Below are 21414 nucleotides of genomic sequence, written 5' to 3' on the forward strand. Positions count from 1 at the left end.
ATTGGATGGTTGGGTAATGGAATTGAGACCAAGATCATCAGTATCAACATGAAATGAAGCCTTACCACAGGATGAGGCCTCTTTGGTCTGCTCCGCTGCAGCTCCTGTAATTTGTCCATATTAGCCACACCTAAGATTATCACGTCGTAAATTGGATTCGGATTAAGGCTCTGAGACATATTTTTCATCGGAAATCAAAAAAGAGTTTGATTGGTTTTCCGATTATCTCCGGGAGCTGATCAGAGAGTGGACTTTGGAGACGAACAGAAGAGGGAAAGTAGAAATCCCCGTGATTCGGTCTCCCCTATCAAGGTATAGCATTCTATGGACTCTTTAACATGTCCAGCCTCTTTCCCATGTCCAGAAATGGTATGCCAACAAACACCCTTTCTCCTCTTTCCCACGTCCAGAAATGGTATGCCATCAAACACTCTCTCCTTAGCCAAACAAAGTCTTCACAAGCCCCAACAGGTGGTTTTGACGATAATATTACTTCATAAAGTGGTCTAGTTTGACTTGATAAGAAGTTTAAGAAATAAAAAAGATTTTTGAATTTTGTTGTTCTTTAATGTTGTGATCTTAAACATGCCACATAAAAAAATTAGAACTAAAGTGTTACAAAAAAAAAAGATCATTTTTTTTTAAATAGACTAAAAAAAAAAAAAAAAAAAAGAGGTTGATCTTTTTTAAACGGACGGAGTAATATTTATAATAAAGTATTTATGCAAATAGGGTTCTATGGTGTAGTGGTTAGCACTCTGGACTTTGAATCCAGCGACCTGGGTTCGACTCCCGGTAGGACCTCTTTTTTATATTCTGATTTTTAATCCTGTGTTCGAATTTGTGTGCGGGGAGATTCACATGGAAGACAAATCACTCTCTAACAAAAATATTGAACTTTAAATATATTTAAGACAAAAGAAAACAGTTCTAATCAATTAGCCATGTGTGTTGCTTATAATAGTCTCAAAGAAATATCTGATTAAATTATTTAGGAAGTGACAAATGAGGAGGTTTAAAAAATTAGTAATATAAATAGGTACAATTTGAGTCATTTTCAAAACGGAAAAGGACTAAATATAAGTACAAATTGTTTTAAAATATATGGAAAATGGCCAAAACTATCCTTAAACTATAGGAAAAAAGTTCAAAAATACCCTTCATCCATCCTTTGGTCTAAAAATACCCTTCCATTGTTGTTTTATTTTTTAAAAGAAATTATTATTTGTCATTTTCTTATTAGATAAAATAAAAATCTCATCTCTATTAAATTTTTTCCCATAATCTATTCAAATAAAAAAAAAATATACCTCTTCAAGACCCCCATTTTTTAAATAAAAAAATCTAGTAATTTTTGTATTTGCTCTAAAAAAAATTTGAAAAAAGTTTGTTTTAAATAATTAATATATTATAAGAATATTAATAGTGCCACAATATCTATCTTCCTTTTTAAAATAAACAAAAAAATTGTTAACTTAATTTTTTTTTGCTAATTTGTGATAAATACTTTTCAAAGAAAAAGTTCCACAAACAATTTTACTTATAAATTAACTCACTTAAAAAAAAGAAAAAAAAAGCAGATGGACGGTCGTAGCCGTAGGGAAAATTTAAGTAGGAAAATAGAGAAAAATGTGTGTATGTATTTATGGATAAGATAATATATTGTTATGATTATGACATAATAAATTTGTTTATAAAATATTAATCATCTATATCATGTTTAGAATCTTGATTTAATTAATTAAATATTAGCCGTTAATTTTTTCTTATTTCATGAGTCTTCAATAAGTAAAAATTTGAGAAAATGGAGAGGAGTTGAATCCAAAAATAAATAAATAATAAAAAACTACAATATTCTTTTTATATAAAAAAAAATTGGAGTTTTGAAGAGGTATATTTGCTTTGGTTTGGATAAATAATGAGAAATAATCAAATGAGATAATTTCAGAGACCTCCCTCTAGGTTTCACTCTATAACATTCACCTCCTCTGTGGTTTACGATATTACGTCTACCTCCCTTATTTTCATTTTCTTGTAACCATTCTTTAAACCTATTTAAAATAAATATAAATTAATTTAGATTTGACATTTTTACCCTTCTATATATTAATTTGTTCATACTAATAAATATTATATAAAAAAAACTCATTTAACAAATACTTTAAAAATAAATCAGGACAAATAAATTTTCTTATGAATTAAAAGTCCTCTTCTCTTCAAACTTCCACTTTATCGGTCTTGTTCAAATTTTCTTCATTCTTCTTCGCAAAAGTCAGCCATCTTCCCTGCAAAAGCAAGCAAATTAGGTATTCTTCTGCAAATCTCATATCATCACTACTGCAATCAACGATTATGTCGTCACTTTAGAAATTACAAATTCAATTGCTTTGAGAAACTAATAGCTTCCTCTAGTATTGACCACCATGCAAGCTTAGATCTAATTTTCAACGATTTATCTCTATTTCTTGGATCATTTTTGTTCTTAGCTTGTGGAAATGTTTATCTAGAACAAAATCTGATCGTTCTTATCGGATTTCTCTCTTGGGGTTATCTTCGATTTGAAGAAATTGTTGCCGGAAAATGATGGGTTATTGTGGGGAAAAAATCATCAGTGAATTGGTGAAGGTGAAATGAAGATGAAAAGTTAATATTTGGTGAAAATGGTGGATCAGCTTGAATGAAGACTTTGATCTTTGTTTGATAAAAAAACACGTGTATATATATAATAGTATTAATGCATTTGTGCTAATTTACTTTTTAAAGTATTTGTTAAATGAGTTTTTTTTATATAATATTTATTAATATAAAGAAATTAATATATAGAAGGGTAAAAATGTCAAATCTAAATTAATTTATATTTATTTTAAATAGATTTAAAGAATGGTTATAAGAAAATGAAAATAAGGGAGGTAGACGTAATATCGTAAACCACAGGGGAGATGAGTGCTATAGAGCGAAACCTGAAGGGAGGTCTCTGAAATTATCCCTAATCTAATTGAGGTGGGCTATTTATATTATCCAATAGGAGAATGACACATAATAAATATTTTTTAAAAATAAAGAATAAAGAGAGAATTGTTAGTTTCAAGGGTATAAGTGAGCCAAAAAGATGAATGAAAGGGTATTTTTAGACCAAAAAATGGATGAAGGGTATTTTAAAATCTTTTCATATAGTTTAGGAGTATTTTTGACACTTTACCGTAAAATATATTTTGAGACTTAATCCAAATACTATCTCATGTTATACTTTCAATTCAAATATATCTATTCGGTTATACTTTTCACAAAAAATTACTCCTAATTTTGATGGATGAATACACCGACTATCTCATTTCCAATTAGATTGATTTCTATTAAGGTAGAAAAATAATGTAGCATTATTAATAAACTCTTACAATAGTGTATTGAAGCAGTGAATGTGACATTTAAGTTTTACACAGAAATGTACAAAATAAGCTCTAAAGGTCATGAGATCCCTTAAGAGAAGCTGCAATAACCCTTGGTGCTCTTATACCCCGACGTTCCACCCCTCTCCCTCAGCATTTTTTTTTATCATGAGAAATCCCCGAGGGCCAGATGGCACACGGTTTAGAACTTGATGATAATAGACCCGCCCCTCTATCAAGTTTTTTTTTTTCTGCAGCAAGGTTCAAACTCATGATGTGAGTCTAACCTATACATCAACATTGCTTCAGAGGAAGAGTAAGATTATGGTTTAGATATCTCTGCCTTGGCAAGCGCCTCGTTCTCTTTCCCCACCCAGTTAGACTTTTTTCCTCGAGCCCCAGCTCACTAGAACAAGGCTGGTTTACCGGAGGTGTGCAATCAGCAGGAATTATTGGGGAAGGATCAGCGTTTGCTAAACGACGCCTTCCCCTGCCACTCTTACCGGTTTTCCTATGTGATAAGCTAGACTGCCAAGAGGATCCACTAGCTTTAAACAGCTCTTCAAATGCCAGAATATCCTTGTTCACCTCATACCTTGACAGGGAAATAAGACCAGGAAGAACGTCCCTCTGGAAATCTCTCCGTTGCCTGCCCCTTCTTGCTTGCCCTCTTCGAGGCCGTTTTGGTAAGGTAGTGGCCCCCGTTTCTTCGTCATTATGGCTCACCATTGTCAGCATTTTATAGGAATACTCTTCTTCCTTCAAATCTTCCAGCTTGAGTGTCATAAACTCAAAGTAATCAAAGCCATCGGGAATGGATTCCTCATCAAACCCGGACACTGTACCTGAGCTGATCTTTCTAGTAATGTATTCTTGGCCACTAGAGTGGGAGGAGACCAAATCAGCAAACCATTTGAGGCAGTCACTAGGTTCAGTTTGCAACGCATCATTCGTATCTCCATTTACAGAACTAGACGCTGAGATCGAAATTATAGACTCTGCAGCAACCCTCATGGCTTCCTCACTCGACTTGTTAGATTCTTCTAATGCAAGTTTAGAATTCCCACATTCTTCTTCGGATTCAAGAACTGCTGGAGCCTCTAAGTCTATCTCAGTGGTTGCAATCCTCACCACAGCCTGAGGAAGAGGAGGTGCGGATGGTGCCTCTTCTTCATCTAAAGACAAGTTCAAATCAATCTGATACCTTAAACCGGAAGTGCAACCATTTAGTTCTTTTTCTTGAACAAAATCCTTAGCTTCCACCTTCTTTGTACAAACAGTCTCATCCCGTGAAATGATTGTGGCAGTAACACCGTCAATATCAGGAAAAGTGGCCTTTGAGAGAGAACGGGCTGCATGCGAGTCCTTGGAGGCACTGAAAATTGGAGCACCAAAAATTGTCCTTATTTTAGTGCTGTCACTAACTTCAACTTTCTGGCATTCAGAACCTTTGGAGGATATCGATGACAAGGTTCCCCATCTCTGATCTATAAATTCAGAGGAGTTGACTGCTGTGTCTTCTCTTCTAAAAAACTGCTGGGAGTAATTCTGCAAGGAGTCCAGATTTAAGTGATAACAACTTTCCTTCCCTTTGGTCTGCTCTACACATTCCTGTGATTTCCCGACTAACCAAGGCAATGTTTCCCGGGGGTTTTCCTGCTTCCTCTGAGAATCTCCAGATACATGTGTTTTTCCAGCAGCTTCAGTTTGAGATACACCAGAAGTATCTCTGGCATTCTTTAATCCAACAGATTTACAATCCATGTCATTCACACGATTGAAAGTATTTGTCCAATCTTTAGCACTTGTCTGAGATCTTTTACAAAGAACATTTTGGTCTGGAAGTACATTCTTTGAACTTGAATCTGATCTGACATCACTTCCCATATGCATATTGCCTTGATAGGCCTCAAGGTTTCGCAGAAGTTCAGTATAACTCTGAGAAAGTGGTTGAGATTTATGAGTAGACATTTGCACATTGGAAAAGCTAGCAGATTGTACTTGATTTTCTTCATGAATTTCAACACCAAAAATTGTCCTTTTCTTCGGGTGCTCATTCTTGGCTTCCTTAATGAGAGAGTGCTTGAAAAGTTCATGACCTTGTGATGACTGACAGGCTTTAGGTAAATTTTCAGCAGTTTCAAGTCTTCCAGAAGATCTGTTATCTGGTTGCTTTTGCTCTGTAACAGAAGATGAGATCAAAACGAAAGTTAGTAGCAAAATATTAATATAAAATACGGCATGCAAGGCATGTGTGATTGTTGCATCATGACCTCTACTTTATAAAAGAGGAAAATATGAAAATTGGAAAGAATAAATAAGGAGGTAGGTCCAAACATCAGTAGAGACTATTGCGCAAAATTAAGAGTTTTTTCAATAATAGAGACCTGTTTACTAGAATAATATGCATTAACCTCAACAACTATCTATGCACTGAAAGAAAACGGGGATGCAGTATATCAAATGAAGAGGTGTTACACAACAAGAGATCTTTCTGTGACTATTACGGTGGCCCTTTCCGCTCCTACTTTTGGTAGTCCATCTAAACATGCATACTGCAACTCATTTAACAAATAACTCAGCAAGAAAAAGTCACAACTAGAACTAAAGTAGCGCACCATAAAGGTTGCTGACATATATTTAGTCTTCCCATAATATCCATATATAGAAAGGACACACCATATGGGAATCCTCTCTAAGTCAAGAAAGTCAATTTGGAAGTGGCATTGGATACTAGCTAAAAATTCTTCCTTATCGGCTTATCCTCCTTTCTAATGAAACATATGAAAAGTAACTGCCTACTGATACAGTTGAAAAGTAACAAGACAGGTTTACATCATGAAAACATTCTTACCAGCATTAAATTTAAAAGTTAACTGCTCTTCTTCATTCCTGCAAGGCGGGTGGTTGAGGCAAATTCTACCAATCCTTTCCTTGAGTGACTTAGGAGAGAACTTCTCCCCGTCAAAGCAGCCATCCTCGAGGCAAGTAATGCTGCTTATATTGATATCCGGCACCAAAGGAGGATCTTCTTCAAGTGGTAAAGGTTTATTCAAGTCTGCCAGTTCATCCGTCCTTTTTGAGGAATTGGTTCTGTCGAGATCAGCATCAGAATGAAATTCTAAAGCTCTAGGTGTCTTCACATCTCTTCTTCGGGGGATTGGATAAATTCCCTCAACAGGGTTCCCTTGAATGCCGGCTAATCCCAATTGTTTCATAGTAGTTTGTTCTTCTTCGTTATTCGTGCACTCTTCAACTACATATCTAGAGTTGAACATTTTTCTCTGGAACAAACTGCTACCAGGCTGGTGAGGTTCACATTCCCTTGAACTGTTTGTGACTTGAGGGGAGAAATGAATGGACCTACTATCGTTCTCTGTAAAATCAAAGGATGATTTGTACTTAGAAGCATCTTTCGTTGATAGCTGGCCAGCTATAGAATCCAATGAAGGAAAATGAGACAATGAGGGACTAGACTGGAATATCTTCATTTGACTGTTAAACATTTCTTTCCTTTGATGTTCATTCATGAGATCTCTTTGTCTTCTATATAGCCGGTGGAGTTCTTGGATCTGTACGTGTAAACCACATCAAGAGCACATAAATGTTAAAACTATGATCTCTTTATTTTAGCCCTCCATAGAAATGCAACCATTTGAGTGAGAAATAGTTAAAAGTCAATGTACCTGATGCCTAAAAATTGTTTCATGCTCCAGAATTGTCTGCCTCATTTTTTCTCTGTCACATCCCGAGTATCCATCAATTGGTTGCGACGACAAAGTTGAATCAGTGCACTGACTTCTTTTCCTCGACTTATTTTCATGATCTAAGAGCCATGGGGTATTAGTTCCGTTGTTATTTAGATCACTCATGGAGCAAAATCCTGGCAAGTACGTCTTACATTGTACTTTAGTGCCCATTCCTGCAATCATACAAGGGGTAGAAAAATGATTAAGTCAGTAAAACAATTAAACAGAGAGAAAAAAAGACTGAAAAACTGCAAACTAGACAGCAAAAAGATCAAACACCACGAATAAGACTTAACGGACTCTAAATCAGATTATTACAATCTTGCAAATTTTTTAGAGGGATTATAACACAGTTGCAAGCTCAGTAAAAAAAAACAGTCAATCCAATCTACTTCAGTTCAACAAGCCAGAGTAATCGCTTGAAAATTCTAGTAAGATCCACGATGCTAAGAAATCTTCTGGCTATGCGAATGAAAAGGAAATTCCAAAATTAAAACATGTCTTCAGATCACGGAAAGTGCTTCCGTTGATCTTGCATTATACTTCTACTTTTGAGCCATAGGCATAACTTTTTTCGTCTTACAGAACAAGTTCAAGTATACCAACCCAATGCATTCATGTATAACTGCTATCTCTTTGCACACCAAATACAATCATAACGGAGGCCAAGTGAGGAATTCCTCAGGCACGATACACCCTGTCAAATTGCCAGTGAGGTTCAAATTTTGGAATTGAAGGCAATGCAATCTATGAATTAATTCCTTACTTATCCATGAAAAAATAAAATAAAAACTCCTTGTTCGATTTTACCCAAAAAAGATATGAAATATCAGTAAAAAAAACTTCTGGTCCAATTTCCCAATTCTCTTTTACTTTCTTCCTTTCAAATAATCAAAACATAAATATCAAATCCAATACATGAAAGCTCAAAAGGCAAACAGAGAATAACACTTGAAAAACAAGTAAACAACATAAAAGAAATTAATAAAGTGAAAATTTTAAATTACCTCAAAAAAAATCTCTTATAACTCCTCTTCTTAACAACTTGAAATTCAATCTTGAGTCTCAGAAGAACAAACAAGCATAAGAATTCTGTTTTGTCACAGAAATTCCTTTTTTAATAAAACCCTACACACCCAAAACAAGAAAAGCAACAACCTTTGTGTTGTCACTTCACAAACCTTAAAAACAAAAAAATCATATCCACAATCAAGAATTCAATTAAAAACACCATATAATAAAATTTAAATTAAAAAAAAAAAGTACCCTTGTGGTGTGATCAATCAAAAGAAGCTAGAGAGATCCCAGATAAGATCTTTGTTTCTCTCTCTACAGAGAAAAAAACACGAAGTCTTTTGAAAAAGCAATGACTTCAAAAACGTGGTCTCTTCATATACTTTTTTTTTTTTGCTTCACTTTTCAATCATTTCTTTACCCAATTGGCTATCTTTGATAGTTATATAACAACAAAGTAGTAACTAAATGAATAAAATAAAATATTTGACAGATTTTATTTTTCTGGTCTTTTGAGGAACTGAAAGACATAGGTATTTGTAGCACATTTTCTAGATTCTCTGAGAGCCCTCTCTCTTCTTCTCTCCTGCTTGTTGGGTACCACATAATTTGATTTTATATTTCTTTATTATTGACAACTACTTTAGATTAGGATCATTATTTTATATATAAATATTTTGATCATTAGTAAAAATAAGTAATTTGCTTTTATTTTTCAAGTAATTAATAAACGAGTACTCATAGCTATAATTATCATTTAAATGATTTGATGCAACATAGAGAAAATTAACTACTCCAATAGTCCATATTTACTTGTACATTATCTTATTTGGAATGTCCAACAATAATTATTCAGTTTATAAAATCAATGAGTAATATATAATTTTATGTTTATTTTACACTTGTTATTAAAACACAAGTTGTGTGATGACTGATGAGGCACAAAATATAAAAAAAATCTTTATGATCCAATCAAATTCATGATAGTAGATATTGTAGAGCCCTTCTATAATTTTAGAAAAAAAAAAATTTGGCCAGAAATTATCTATGTTATTTTACCTTTTTAAACATTTTAATCCTTTTAATTTAAATATATTTTAACTAAAAAAATGAAAAAAAGATTAGTTTATTTTAAAATTAAAAAAATATTGTATTTTTTAAATTTTCCGGCCATTTAACACTTCCTTTTTCAATATTAGATAACTTATATTTAATAAGGGTGATTTGATAAAATTACCCCCATCATTTAGTGTTTCTTAATCCTTGTGTCAAGTTAATAAATACTACTCAGTTTTCATTTTGCATCCAACTCGGAAACTAAAATCCACAAACAAATGCTCATAAATGTAAAAGGGAAAATTTTACAAAAAAGTAAATGGAGTGAAATTGGAAGGTAAAATTTCGGATTCGGTCATTGTGGTTCGAAATTATTTTTTCTCAAATTGTGAGGAGTTCAAGAAGAAAGTTAAACTCTATTTTTTGAAAATTTAGTGTGATTATTGTTGCGAAAAAATGATTAATAGATGATTAACTAAGCATAAATTAGTAATTACAAATTGATTTGGCATTTCTCTGAACTAAAATCTGTGCTTTACTTTAGTAAATTTCAGATTACTCTCCCCTGGTGTTTGGGTTAAACAATTATTTTTCCAGTTAGCTAATTACAGTTGAAAACATTTGTAACAACTAATATAAACCTGATAATTTTTGCTTTGTTCTTAGCCGCGCATAATGCCCGAAGCCTTCACAATCACATTCACCATGGTCCATGTATAATATATAGTTTCAGATGCCAAAGTTGATTCCTTCACTGTTCCTCAAACTACCAAACAAGCATATGAAAGCGATCAAATACCTAATTGTACTAAACTTATATGATCGGGGCCACACCTTAATCTTTTTTAAAAACATCTAATTAATCACTCTGTTTCTGCAGAAATCATTCTTCAATTCAGCCATGGAGATGTCTGATTCTATTGTCAACTATGCAAAGCCAGTTCACATATTATTTCTCCCAAGTGGTCTGGGAGTGGGACAAATGGTTCCATTTTTTCGATTAGCTTCCATGTTAGCTTCACACAGATGTAGAATCACCTTCATCACTATGCTACTTGAAATATCTACCACAGAGTCCATCTTGATCAACAACTTTTTCGCCAATCACCCAGAAATCAATCGACTAGATTTTCAAATTCTTCCTTTGAATACCTCTACTTCTTCAATTAGTGATCCATTCATCATGCAAATTGATGCTATTAGTAACTCACTTCACCAGCTCGGCCCTCTGTTGTCTTCTTTGGATGAACCAGTTTCTGCTATTGTCTCAGACTTTATTCTTGCATCTAGTCTTTCACAAATAGCTAATAATCTCAATATTCCTCTTTACAATATCTCCACAACATCAGCTAAATTTTACTCTACTGTAGCGTACCTTCCTGTACTGTTATCCAAAGATCCTGATGCATTTAAGTACTGCTCGGGCAATCTTGAGATTCCAGGTATAGGATCAGTTCCAAAATCAAGCATCCCTCGTTCATGGCTGGACGATTCACCATCAAACTATGTATTGAAAGACTACTTGCTGCCAAATACTCGAGCTCTTCCTCAAGTGACTGGTGTCTTTCTGAACACCTTTGACTGGTTTGAACCAGAAACAATTGCTTCCCTCGATGATGGAAGAATAACCAGTTCACTTCCACTTGTTTTTCCTGTTGGTCCTGTGGGAAATTACAACCTAGGAGAAGACAATCAGTGTTCATGGTTAGATGAACAACCTGCTGAATCAGTTGTATATGTTAACTTTGGTACTAGAGAGCCGATTTCTGCACAACAACTAAGAGAAATAGGACAAGGACTAGAGATATGCGGATATAATTTTCTATGGTTGCTAAAAGAAGAGCTTCTAGAGTTGTTTGGGAATACAGTCCTGGTAGAGATGGAAAAGAAAGGGAAAATAATGAAACCAGGGGTTTATGAGGCAGCTATTATGGACCATCCAGCCATTGGACTTTTCGTGAACCAGTGCGAATGGGATTCAGTGATGAATGCAGCTTGGTCAGGAGTGCCAATGATGGCGTGGCCACAGCATGGTGATCAAAAGTTGAATGCAGAAGTTGTAGAGAAGGCAGGATTGGGGAGGTGGATAGAAGAATGGGGTTGGGGTGAGGAAAATCTAGTGAATGGTGGGGAGATTGCAGAGATGGTGAAAAACTTAATGGGAGATGTTAATATGAAGGTAAATGCAATGAAAGTGAGGAAACAAGCTAGGAAGGCCAAGGAAATCGGAGGGAGCTCAGAGAAGAGGCTGAGGAAATTCATCGAAACATTAACAGCAGAACAAAAATGATGTATCTATGCCATTCCTATTGATCCTTTGCTAGTAAAAATAATTGTAACTGCAATTCGTATGCTGTTAAAGTCAAAAGATTGCAGGCAAACAACACACGAATAAGTTAAAGCACAATAAGAATCAAATGCAGTCAATTATCCTGATATCGGAGATCCACAGGAGTTAACAGACCTAATAAATTGTTAAACAAAGTAGAGCTTATCCAGTAATCTAAATACGGAAAGAAAAATGTCAAGGAAGCACCTTAAGGTATTAAGCAAGCATATAAACATTCAGTAAAACGTCTGGAAGAAAAACATGCAATGAAAGCATAAGTAACTAATATCATTCTCCCTTTAGAAGAAGTTCAAGTTTTTCCATGTGAATAGAAGGGAACACTACCATTTAGTTAGATTGTCTTCTTTGAAATAACATCAAAAGATATTCCATTGTGTTGAAGCCTGTCTTGGAGGTTGGTTGGGCCAAACACAATCCCAGGTGGGAAAACACCTCCTTTTGGAAGATTGTTTCGTTCCTTGAGCAAAATGAGAGCACACTGGACAAGAATGATTGGAGTTGTTAAATAACCAATCTCAGGTCCCATTACTCTTGTAATTATCTCTGTATCAGGCTTCCTGTTTCCTTGTGATGCAAGACTGCCATCGCTAAACCCGTGTCCAACAAACCACATCTTAAAGGTAGCACTTGCCACTTCATCTTCAGTTGGACCTTTTTTCCTGAACCATCCAAGACTGAACAATGAAGGGAATTTCAATAGCAGCCACCTCCCTAAACCAGTTTTACCAAAGAGACCAATGAACAGCCCGACTATAATGAAACGAACAACTCCTAACGGAGATTTTGAAGCTATCTTCACACCAAAGTGAGCTGGCTTTATGCTTGACCAAAATGCCTCCCTCCTCTCAACTTGTTCAGTGCTTTCATTAACACCAGGTAAACCATGAGGATTTTCAGCCAAACATGAAAGTGTTCTTCGGACTACAATTGCATCTGCTGATGGTAACTTTACGGCCCAAACACCAACTTCCTTTAGGTGGTTCATCAATGGACCTTTAGGAGGACGAGGACCAGGAATCTAAAACAAGCAGGAAAATATTAGAGAGTGAGTGAATATGTGTCACAGATGTAATGTGTTATTTTACAGAGGAAACACTGAAAATTACTGTACCGCAGCAGCATGGTACATAGTATGGCTTTGTGCAATGAGTAATCTAGCAAATGTTGCAGGTATCAAATAAGCCCATCTCTAACAATGAACCTATATCAAAAGTATGCATGTAATAAGAATGTTGATCCCTGTCATACACGGATTCGAGCTATCCATCATAAGGTTATGATTTCTACCATATACTCAATAGCATCATCATATATTGACTACGACACACATTTTAGGGAAAGATTTAATTGGTTCTCAAAGTTCCACATGTATAATACATTTTTATAATGATGCGAACATTCTGCAAAATGAGGAAAACAACCTTAAATGTTGGACTTTGATTGCAGTTTACCCCTTCAAACACATACTGATTAATTGATTTCTAAGTTGTAACGATTAATTGCTTCTTAACCTATAGTATTCCTCCAGTGAAACAAGAGAACAAAAAAAAATCCATTACTCTTTCTCAATACTGATGCAATCTTTTCAAAGACAAAATCACTTCTCATTTAACATCATTCCCCTGCCACATAATCAACACACCACAGGACCAAACTGCATCAAATAGTTGTTGGCCGTAGCAAGTAAACTAATGGATTCATGAAACTGAGTGTACATATTTATATGTGAATGCTTTCATAGAGGAAGAAATGGGTGAATCATAAATCTCGAGGTTCTCACAACAGTAATCACATTTTAATACCACTGACAAATTGGTTCAACTTATATTTATCCATATCCCATGACACAAGACTTAAGTTTCAATCAGTTAAAATCACAGGGGATATATTGCTTGCAAAGCACACTCCCAGTTTATCAACTTCAATTTATTCTGATATGGCTATGTAGTAGACCATTTGAATTTATGTAAAATTTTCTCCAAAAGAATGCTAAAGTTGCCGGACACCCTGAACTAGAGAAGCCAGATACAAATTTATAAGTAACACATAAATATTGAGTTATATTTTTTTTCCAATGAGCTGTGTAAGGCTAGGGATGGAAATGGGGCGGGGTGGGTGCAGGGCGGAGCGGGTTACAGGTTATAGCTTTTGAGGGGCGGGCGGGTTTAATTTCATTTTCATAAAAAAGCTATGGTGCGGGGCGGGTTTGAGATTAACCCAATGCTGAATCGCTAAAACAGTTTTCTTCCGTTAGGCTTTAGGCAAGAATACCAATTATCAAATACTTGCCAGATTAACATTTTTATTTGCTTTTATTAGCTTAATCCCTTGACTTATTTAATTATTTTTAAAGAATCAATAAAAAAAAAATCTTTTGTAATTGTGTTATATTAATTGAGAATCCATTTTTCAGCTATTCTTGGAATCACTTCCTTTTGACATTGTGTTATAGTAATCAGTCTCTTCTAATTCTTCTATTGTTCGTCACTTTTTATATATATTCAAATAGTTTTTCTAAACTGTCAAACACTTGTCTTTTGAAGTAATGTTTTACAGCTACTGCATCAATGGTGTTTTTATGTTAGAATAAGCTATCAAAGTCATCCAAAAATGTTTTCTTTTATATAGAAAGCAAGAACAAAGTATAAGTGGGCAGGGTAGGGCAGGTTGAAAAGAGAAAATTATGTTATGTGGGGGTGAAAGTCTTTGCAGTTGCCCCGTAACCCCCCCCCCCCCCCACACTCCATTGCCGTCCCTATGTAAGGCCTTGTTTTGTTGATGAGAGGGGGGGAGCCAGCATTCTGTTAGACGGTTTATCCGAAGGCTATTTATACATGGTTAGAATTATTTTTAATGTATATATAATAAATGTCAAACCCCATCAGTTAGTTCGTATGTTCAGTTCTTCAGATTTTGAACCTCTTATTAAAAATCCTAGCTTCACCACTGGTTGATAACCATGGTGTATGGGTTAGCTTGCGTGTCTCGTAATCCCCGCTAAAGTTTACATAACCTCAACATCGGGATGCACACGTAGGAGAGGGTCGAGTTGTATTTGTCAATTTGTCCTTCCATTGGGAGTTCTTTATGACTAAATAAACTAAGATGTTACCATGACTGCAATTTAAGGAGGCAAAACAGAGAGTGCCGGCGAGGTGTAACCTCTTCACATTAATGGTTGGGTAATGGAATTGAGACCAAGATCAACAGTATCAACATGAAATGAAGCCTTACCACAGGACGAGGCTTCTTTGGTCTGCTCCGCCGCAGCTCCTGTAATTTGTCCACATTAGCCACACCAAGCACCGCTGACTCATACGTCCCCAAATTTCCAACAATTCTCTTGTCCGATTCTAGACTAAGGTAGGCCTCAACACTGTTAGGAACAGCCGGCGGCAGCCACTGGCTCGAATTGAACATCAAGCCCAATTCAGCAGGAATAGAGTCAAACCCACATGCCGAAACCACTAAGGATCCATTTTCCACAGCCTGATCATGGTACTTCACCTCCATCCTCTCCATAAACTCAGGCTCCCCAGAAATATCCAAGTAATCGCATCCAGAATCAGCACAGGCCTCAACAACAGGCTCCCCGTACAGACGAAACGGTCCGACACAGTTAAGAATGATCTTAGTCTGTGAAGCAAGGTCACGGAGGGAAGATGGGTCAGTGGTATCGGCAGTGAGAATGGGGATTTCGGGTGGTGGGTATGGACGGGAAGCCCATTGAAGAGCCTGGGAAAGCTTTGAAGTGTTACGGCCAGCAATGGCTAAATTCTTCAAGGGGGAAGAGGGAACATTGAGGAATTTGAGAGCTTCTCTAATGACGTACTTCCCAGTAAAACCAGAAGCGCCTAAGATTATCACGTCGTAAGTTGGATTCGGATTAAGGCTCTGAGACATTTTTTTGATCGGAAATCAAAAAATAGTTGGATTGGTTTTCCGATTTCGTTAATCTCCGGGAGCTGATCAGTGGGTGGACTGTGGAGACGAAGAGAAGTGCGTGCCTTACTATTAACTGCGAGATCCCCGTGATTCGGTCTCCCCAATCCCCAACAGGCGGTTTTGAGAATAATATATAATAAAGTAACTAAGCAAATAGGGTTCTATGGTGTAGTGGTTAGCACTCTGGACTTTGAATCCAGCGACCTGGGTTCGACTCCCGGTAGGACCTCTCTTTTGCTTTATGTTCTGATTTTCCATAATGGGTCGCAAAAAAAAAAAAAAAATCTGCTCCGCCCTGCATGGCATTTTTTTTTTTATTTTCAATCCGCCCCACATAATTTTTTTAATATTTTTTTTCTAGTTAAGTTTGATATTAAAAATAAATTCATTTTTACATTAAATTGTATTAATTTAATAGGATAGTGAACTTAAAACTTTATTTTTTAGAGGTCAATTAGGAAACATATAAGAAATTATATTATTTTTTATTGAACAAATTTCATTTATTATCTTGAATATTTTAGTAGTTTTAAAGAAATTATTTATAACATGTAAAAAGTTAAAATTAAGTTTGGCAACTCACTCTGCCCCCACATTAGTTTTTTTTAAAAACCACTTCAACCCACCCCGCATCACACCCGCCCCAAACAACCTCAAACTTACCCCACCCCGCCTCATTGTCATCCCTATTGGTGTTCGAATTTGGGTGTGGTGAAGTTCACATTGAATACAAATTACTATCTATCAAAAATAATTTTATATTCAAGGTTCGAAATCAAAACTTCTAATTAAAAAATGAAAGATGGAATTAGAATTTTAAGTTTATTAATTCTGATTTCAAGAAAACATAACTTACTGAACTTTAAATAAATTATTTTCTATAATAAATATATCTTTAATTTAAACAAAATTATAAGATCTAGAAAAGGCTTGTAGCATCGTCCCTGCTCGAAATATAGATAATGTCCAACATGTAGAGAGTATATTTAAGACAAAAGAAAATAGTACTAATCAATTAGCACATGTGTGTTGCTTATAATAGTCTCAAAGAAAAAATCTGATTAAATTATTTAGGAAGTGATGAATGAGAAGGTTTAAGAAATTAGTGATATAAATAGGGACCATTTGAGTCATTTTCACAACGGAAAAGGACTAAATATACGTACAAATTGTTTTAAAATATATTTTGAGTCTCGATCAAATACTATCTCATGTTATACTTTCAATTCAAATATATCTATTCCGTTATACTTTTGACACAAATTTACTCCTAATTTTGATGGATGAATATACCAACTATTTCATTTCCAATTATTAGATTGATTTCTATTAAGGTAAAAAAATAATGTGACATTTAAGTTTTACACAGAAATGTCCAAAATAAGCTCTAATGGTCATGAGATCCCTTAAGAGAAGCTGCAAAAACCTTGGTGCTCTCATACCCCGACGTTCCACACCCCTCCCTCAGCATTTTTTTTATCACGAGAAATCCCCGAGGGCCAGATGGCACACGGTTTAGAACTTGATGGATAATAGACCCGGCCGGCCCTCTACCAAGTTTTTTTTGTCTGCAGCAAAGTTCAAACTCGTGATATCAGTCTAACCTACATATCAACATTGCTTCAGAGGAAGAGTAAGATTGTGGTTTAGATATCTCTGCCTTGGCAAGCGCCTCGTTCTCTTTCCCCACCCGGTTAGACTTTTTTCCTCGAGCCCCAGCTCACTAGAACAAGGTTGGTTTAACGGAGGTGTGCAATCAGCAGGAATTGTTGGGGAAGGATCAGCATTTGCTAAACGACGCCTTCCCCTGCCACTCTTACCGGTTTTCCTATGTGATAAGCTAGACTGCCAAGAGGATCCACTAGCTTTAAACAGCTCTTCAAATGCTAAAATATCCTTGTTCACCTCATACCTTGACAGGGAAATAAGACCAGGAAGAACGTCCCTCTGGAAATCTCTCCGTTGCCTGCCCCTTCTTGCTTGCCCTCTTCGAGGCCGTTTTGGTAAGGTAGTGGCCCCCGTTTCTTCGTCATTATGGCTCTCCATTGTCGGCATTTTATAGGAATACTCTTCTTCCTTCAAATCTTCCAGCTTGAGTGTCATAAACTCAAAGTAATCAAAGCCATCGGGAATGGATTCCTCATCAAACCCGGACACTGTACCTGAGCTGATCTTTCTAGTAATGCATTCTTGGCCACTAGAGTGGGAGGAGATCAAATCAGCAAACCATTTGAGGCAGTCACTAGGTTCAGTTTGCAACACATCATTCGTATCTCCATTTACAAGACTAGACGCTGAGATGGAAATTATAGACTCTGCAGCAAACCTCATGGCTTCTTCACTCGACTTATTAGATTCTTCCAATGTAAGTTTAGAATTCGCACATTCTTCTTCAGATTCAAGAACTGCGGGAGCCTCTAGGTCTATCTCAATTGTTGCAATCTTCACCACAGCCTGAGGAAGAGGAGGTGCTGTTGGTGCCTCTTCTTCATCTAAAGACAAGTTCAAATCAATCTGATACCTTAAACCAGAAATGCTACCATTTAGTCCTTTTTCTTGAACAAAATCCTTAGCTTTCACGTTCTTTGTACAAACAGTCTCATCCCGTGAAATGCTTGTGGCAGTAACACCATCAATATCAGGAAAAGTGGCCTTTGAGAGAGAACGAGCTGCATGCGAGTCCTTGGAAGCACTGAAAATTGGAACACCAAAAATTGTCCTTATTTTAGTGCTGTCACTAACTTCAACTTTCTGGCACTCAGAATCTTTGGTGGATATCGATGACAAGGTTCCCCGTCTCTGATCTATAAATTGAGAGGAGTTGATTGTTGTGTCTTCTCTTCTGAAGTACTGCTGGGAGTAATTCTGCAAGGCTTCCAGATTTAAATGATAACAACTTCCCTTCCCTTTGGTCTGCTCTGCACTTTCCTGTGATTTCCGGACTAACCAAGGCAACGTTTCCCGGGGATTTTCCTGCTTCCTTTGAGAATCTCCAGATACATGTGTTTTTCCAGCTGCTTCAGTTTGAGATACACCGGAAGTATCTCTGGCATTCTTTAATCGGGTAGATTTACAATCCATGTCATTCACACGATTGAAAGTTTTTGTCCAATCTTTAGCATTTGGCTGAGATCTTTTACAAAGAACATTTTGGTCAGGAAGTACATTCTTTGAACTTGAATGTGATCTGACATCACTTCCCATGTGCATATTGCCTTGATAAACCTCAATGTTTCGCAGAAGTTCAGTATAACTCTGAGGAAGTGGTTGAGATTTATGAGTAGACGTTTGCGCATCGGAAAAGCTGGCAGATTGTATTTGATTTTCTTCATGAATTTCAACGCCAAAAATTGTCCGTTTCTTCTGGTGCTCATTCTTGGTTTCCTTAATGAGAGAGTGCTTGAAAAGTTCATGACCTTGTGATGACTGAAAGGCATTAGGTAAATTTTCAGCAGTTTCAAGTCTTCCATAAGATCTGTTATCTGGTTGCTTTTGCTCTGTAACAGAAGATGAGATCAAAACGAGAGTTAGTAGCAAAATATTAATATAAAATACGGCATGCAAGGCATGTCCGCATGTGTGATTGTTGCATCATGACCTCTACTTTATAAAAAGAGGAAAATATGAAAATTGGAAAGAATAAATAAGGAGGTAGGTCCAAACATCAGTAGAGACTATAACGCAAAATTGAGAGTTTTTCAATAATAGAGACCTGTTTACTAGAATAATATGCATTAACCTCAACAACTGTCTACGCATTGAAAGAGAACACGGTTGCAGTATATCAAATGAAGAGGTGTTACACAACAAGAGATCTTTCTGTGACTATTACGGTGGCCCTTTCCGCTCCTACTTTTGTTAGTCCATCTAAACATTCATACTGCAACTCATTTAACAAATGACTCAGCAAGAAAAAGTCACAACTAGAACTAAAGTTGTGCACCAGAAAGGTAGCTGACATATAGTTAGTCTTCCCTTAATATCCATATATAGAAAGGAGACAACATATGGGAATCCACTCTAAGTCAAGAAAGTCGATTTTGAAGTGGCATCGGATACTAGCTAAAAATTCTTCCTTATCGGCTTATCCTCCTTTCTAATGAAACATATGAAAAGTAACTGCCTACTGATACAGTTGAAAAGTAACAAGACAGGTTTACATCATGAAAACATTCTTACCAGCATTAAATTTAAAAGTTAACTGCTCTTCTTCATTCCTGCAAGGCGGGTGGTTGAGGCAAATTCCACCAATCCTTTCCTTGAGTGACTTAGGAGAGAACTTCGCCCCATCAGAGCTGCCATCCTCGAGGTAAGTAATGCTGCTTATATTGATATCCGGAACCAAAGGAGGATCTTCTTCAAGTGGTAAAGGTTTATTCAAGTCAGCCAGTTCATCAGTCCTTTTTGAGGAATTGGTTCTGTCAAGATCAGCATCAGAATGAAATTCTAAAGCTCTAGGTGTCTTCACATCTCTTCTTTGGGGGTTCGGGTAAATTCCCTCAACAGGGTTCCCTTGAATGCCGGCTAATCCCAATTGTTTCATAGTGGTTTGTTCTTCTTTGTTATTCGTGCACTCTTCAACTACATATCTAGAGTTGAACATTTTTCTCTGGAACAAACTGCTACCAGGCTGGTGAGGTTCACATTCCCTTGAATTGTTTGTGACTTGAGGGGAGAAATGAATGGACCTACTATTGTTCTCTATAAAATCAAAGGATGATTTGTACTTAGAAGCATCTTTCGTTGATAGCTGGCCAGCTATAGAATCCAATGAAGGAAAATGAGACAATGAGGGGCTAGACTGGAATATCTTCATTTGACTGTTAAGCATTTCTTTCCTTTGATGTTCATTCATGAGATCTCTTTGTCTTCTATATAGCCGGTGGAGTTCTTGGGTCTGTACGTGTAAACCACATCAAACGCACATAAATGTTAAAACTGCGACCTCTTTATTTTAGCCCTCCATAGAAATGCAACCATTTGAGTGAGAAATAGTTAAAAGTCACTATACCTGATGCCTGAAAATTGTTTCATGCTCCAAAATTGTCTGCCTCATTTTTTCTTTGTCACATCCCAAATATACATCAATTGGTTGCGACGACAAAATTGAATCAGTGCACTGACTTCTTTTCCTTGACTTATTTTCATGATCTAAGAGCCATGGGGTGTTAGTTCCATTGTTATTCAGATCACTCATGGAGCAAAATCCTGGTAAGTACGTCTTACATTGTACTTTAGTGCCCATTCCTGCAATCATACAAGGGGTAGAAAAATGATTAAGCCAGTAAAACAATCAAACAGAGAGAAAAAAGACCAAAAAAAACTCTAAACAAGACAGCAAAAAGATCAAACACCACGAATAAGACTTAACGGATTCTAAATCAGACCATTACAATCCTGCAAATTTTCTAGAGGGATTATAATAAGAGTCAATCCAATCTACTTCAGTTCAACAAGCCAGGGTAATCGCTTGAAAATGCTAGTAAGATCCACGATGCTAAGAAATCTTCTGGCTATGCGAGTGAAAAGGAAATTCCAATATTTAAACATATGTCTTCAGATCACGGAAAGTGCTTCCGTTGATCTTGCATTATACTTCTACTTTTGAGCCATAGGCATAACTTTTTTCATTTTACAGAACAAGTGCAAGTATACCAATCCAATGCATTCATGTGTAACTGCTATCTCTTTGCACACCAAATACAACATTTTTGGACATACAAATGTACAATCATAATGGGGGCCAAGTGAGGAATTCCTCAGGCACAATACGCCCTGTCAAATTGCCAGTGAGGTTCAATATTTACAGAATTATAACAAACATCAACATATCAAAGCCTGCTTTCAACTGATGGCTTAACAAGTATATCGCAGTTTTCAAACGTCTCATGTTCAAAAAATTCTAGGGATGGGC

At 36.2% G+C, this 21414-nt stretch overlaps 3 protein-coding genes and 2 non-coding genes across 5 annotated transcripts; 2 read left to right on the forward strand and 3 right to left on the reverse strand.

Moving 5' to 3' along the window:
• Positions 1–732: 732 nt before the first annotated feature.
• TRNAQ-UUG (transfer RNA glutamine (anticodon UUG)) lies at positions 733–804 on the forward strand. Its single transcript has one exon. It is a non-coding gene; the product is annotated as a tRNA-Gln (tRNA).
• A 2805-nt stretch (positions 805–3609) lies between these two features.
• LOC125810649 (uncharacterized) lies at positions 3610–20773 on the reverse strand. Its single transcript, XM_049490116.1, has 4 exons — positions 20512–20773; positions 19680–20397; positions 17105–18997; positions 3610–3673 (listed from the first exon to the last, which is right to left on the reverse strand). The coding sequence occupies exons 1-3, from the start codon at positions 20755–20757 to the stop codon at positions 17112–17114; spliced, it is 2850 nt and encodes a 949-aa protein (XP_049346073.1). The 5' UTR covers positions 20758–20773; the 3' UTR covers positions 3610–3673; positions 17105–17111.
• LOC125810648 (uncharacterized) lies at positions 3617–7415 on the reverse strand. Its single transcript, XM_049490115.1, has 3 exons — positions 7073–7415; positions 6241–6958; positions 3617–5566 (listed from the first exon to the last, which is right to left on the reverse strand). Exons 1-3 carry the CDS (start codon positions 7316–7318, stop codon positions 3681–3683), a joined length of 2850 nt encoding a protein of 949 aa, XP_049346072.1. The 5' UTR covers positions 7319–7415; the 3' UTR covers positions 3617–3680.
• Positions 11598–15587, reverse strand: LOC125810664 (probable mitochondrial saccharopine dehydrogenase-like oxidoreductase At5g39410). Its single transcript, XM_049490132.1, has 2 exons — positions 14790–15587; positions 11598–12573 (listed from the first exon to the last, which is right to left on the reverse strand). The coding sequence occupies exons 1-2, from the start codon at positions 15456–15458 to the stop codon at positions 11887–11889; spliced, it is 1356 nt and encodes a 451-aa protein (XP_049346089.1). The 5' UTR covers positions 15459–15587; the 3' UTR covers positions 11598–11886.
• On the forward strand, positions 15658–15729 carry TRNAQ-UUG (transfer RNA glutamine (anticodon UUG)). The gene has a single exon. It is a non-coding gene; the product is annotated as a tRNA-Gln (tRNA).
• Positions 20774–21414: the final 641 nt, after the last annotated feature.

Source organism: Solanum verrucosum, unplaced genomic scaffold (assembly GCF_900185275.1).
Source record: "Solanum verrucosum unplaced genomic scaffold, falcon-dt-bn FXZP01000032.1, whole genome shotgun sequence".
Taxonomy (NCBI): Eukaryota; Viridiplantae; Streptophyta; class Magnoliopsida; order Solanales; family Solanaceae; genus Solanum; species Solanum verrucosum.

Bases quoted from the DNA above. Each gene is read 5' to 3' on its own strand.
- LOC125810648 (XM_049490115.1), bottom strand. From the start codon at position 7,318: ATGATTGCAGGAATGGGCACTAAAGTACAATGTAAGACGTACTTGCCA. The intron at 6,959-7,072 runs GTACATTGACTT...TTACACGTACAG, and splicing joins AAACAATTTTTAGGCATCAG to ATCCAAGAACTCCACCGGCT. The intron at 5,567-6,240 runs GTAAGAATGTTT...CTTCTGTTACAG, and splicing joins AACTTTTAAATTTAATGCTG to AGCAAAAGCAACCAGATAAC.
- LOC125810664 (XM_049490132.1), bottom strand. From the start codon at position 15,458: ATGTCTCAGAGCCTTAATCCGAATCCAACTTACGACGTGATAATCTTA. The intron at 12,574-14,789 runs GTAAGGCTTCAT...TGCTTGTTTTAG, and splicing joins CAAAGAAGCCTCGTCCTGTG to ATTCCTGGTCCTCGTCCTCC.
- LOC125810649 (XM_049490116.1), bottom strand. From the start codon at position 20,757: ATGATTGCAGGAATGGGCACTAAAGTACAATGTAAGACGTACTTACCA. The intron at 20,398-20,511 runs GTATAGTGACTT...TTACACGTACAG, and splicing joins AAACAATTTTCAGGCATCAG to ACCCAAGAACTCCACCGGCT. The intron at 18,998-19,679 runs GTAAGAATGTTT...CTTCTGTTACAG, and splicing joins AACTTTTAAATTTAATGCTG to AGCAAAAGCAACCAGATAAC.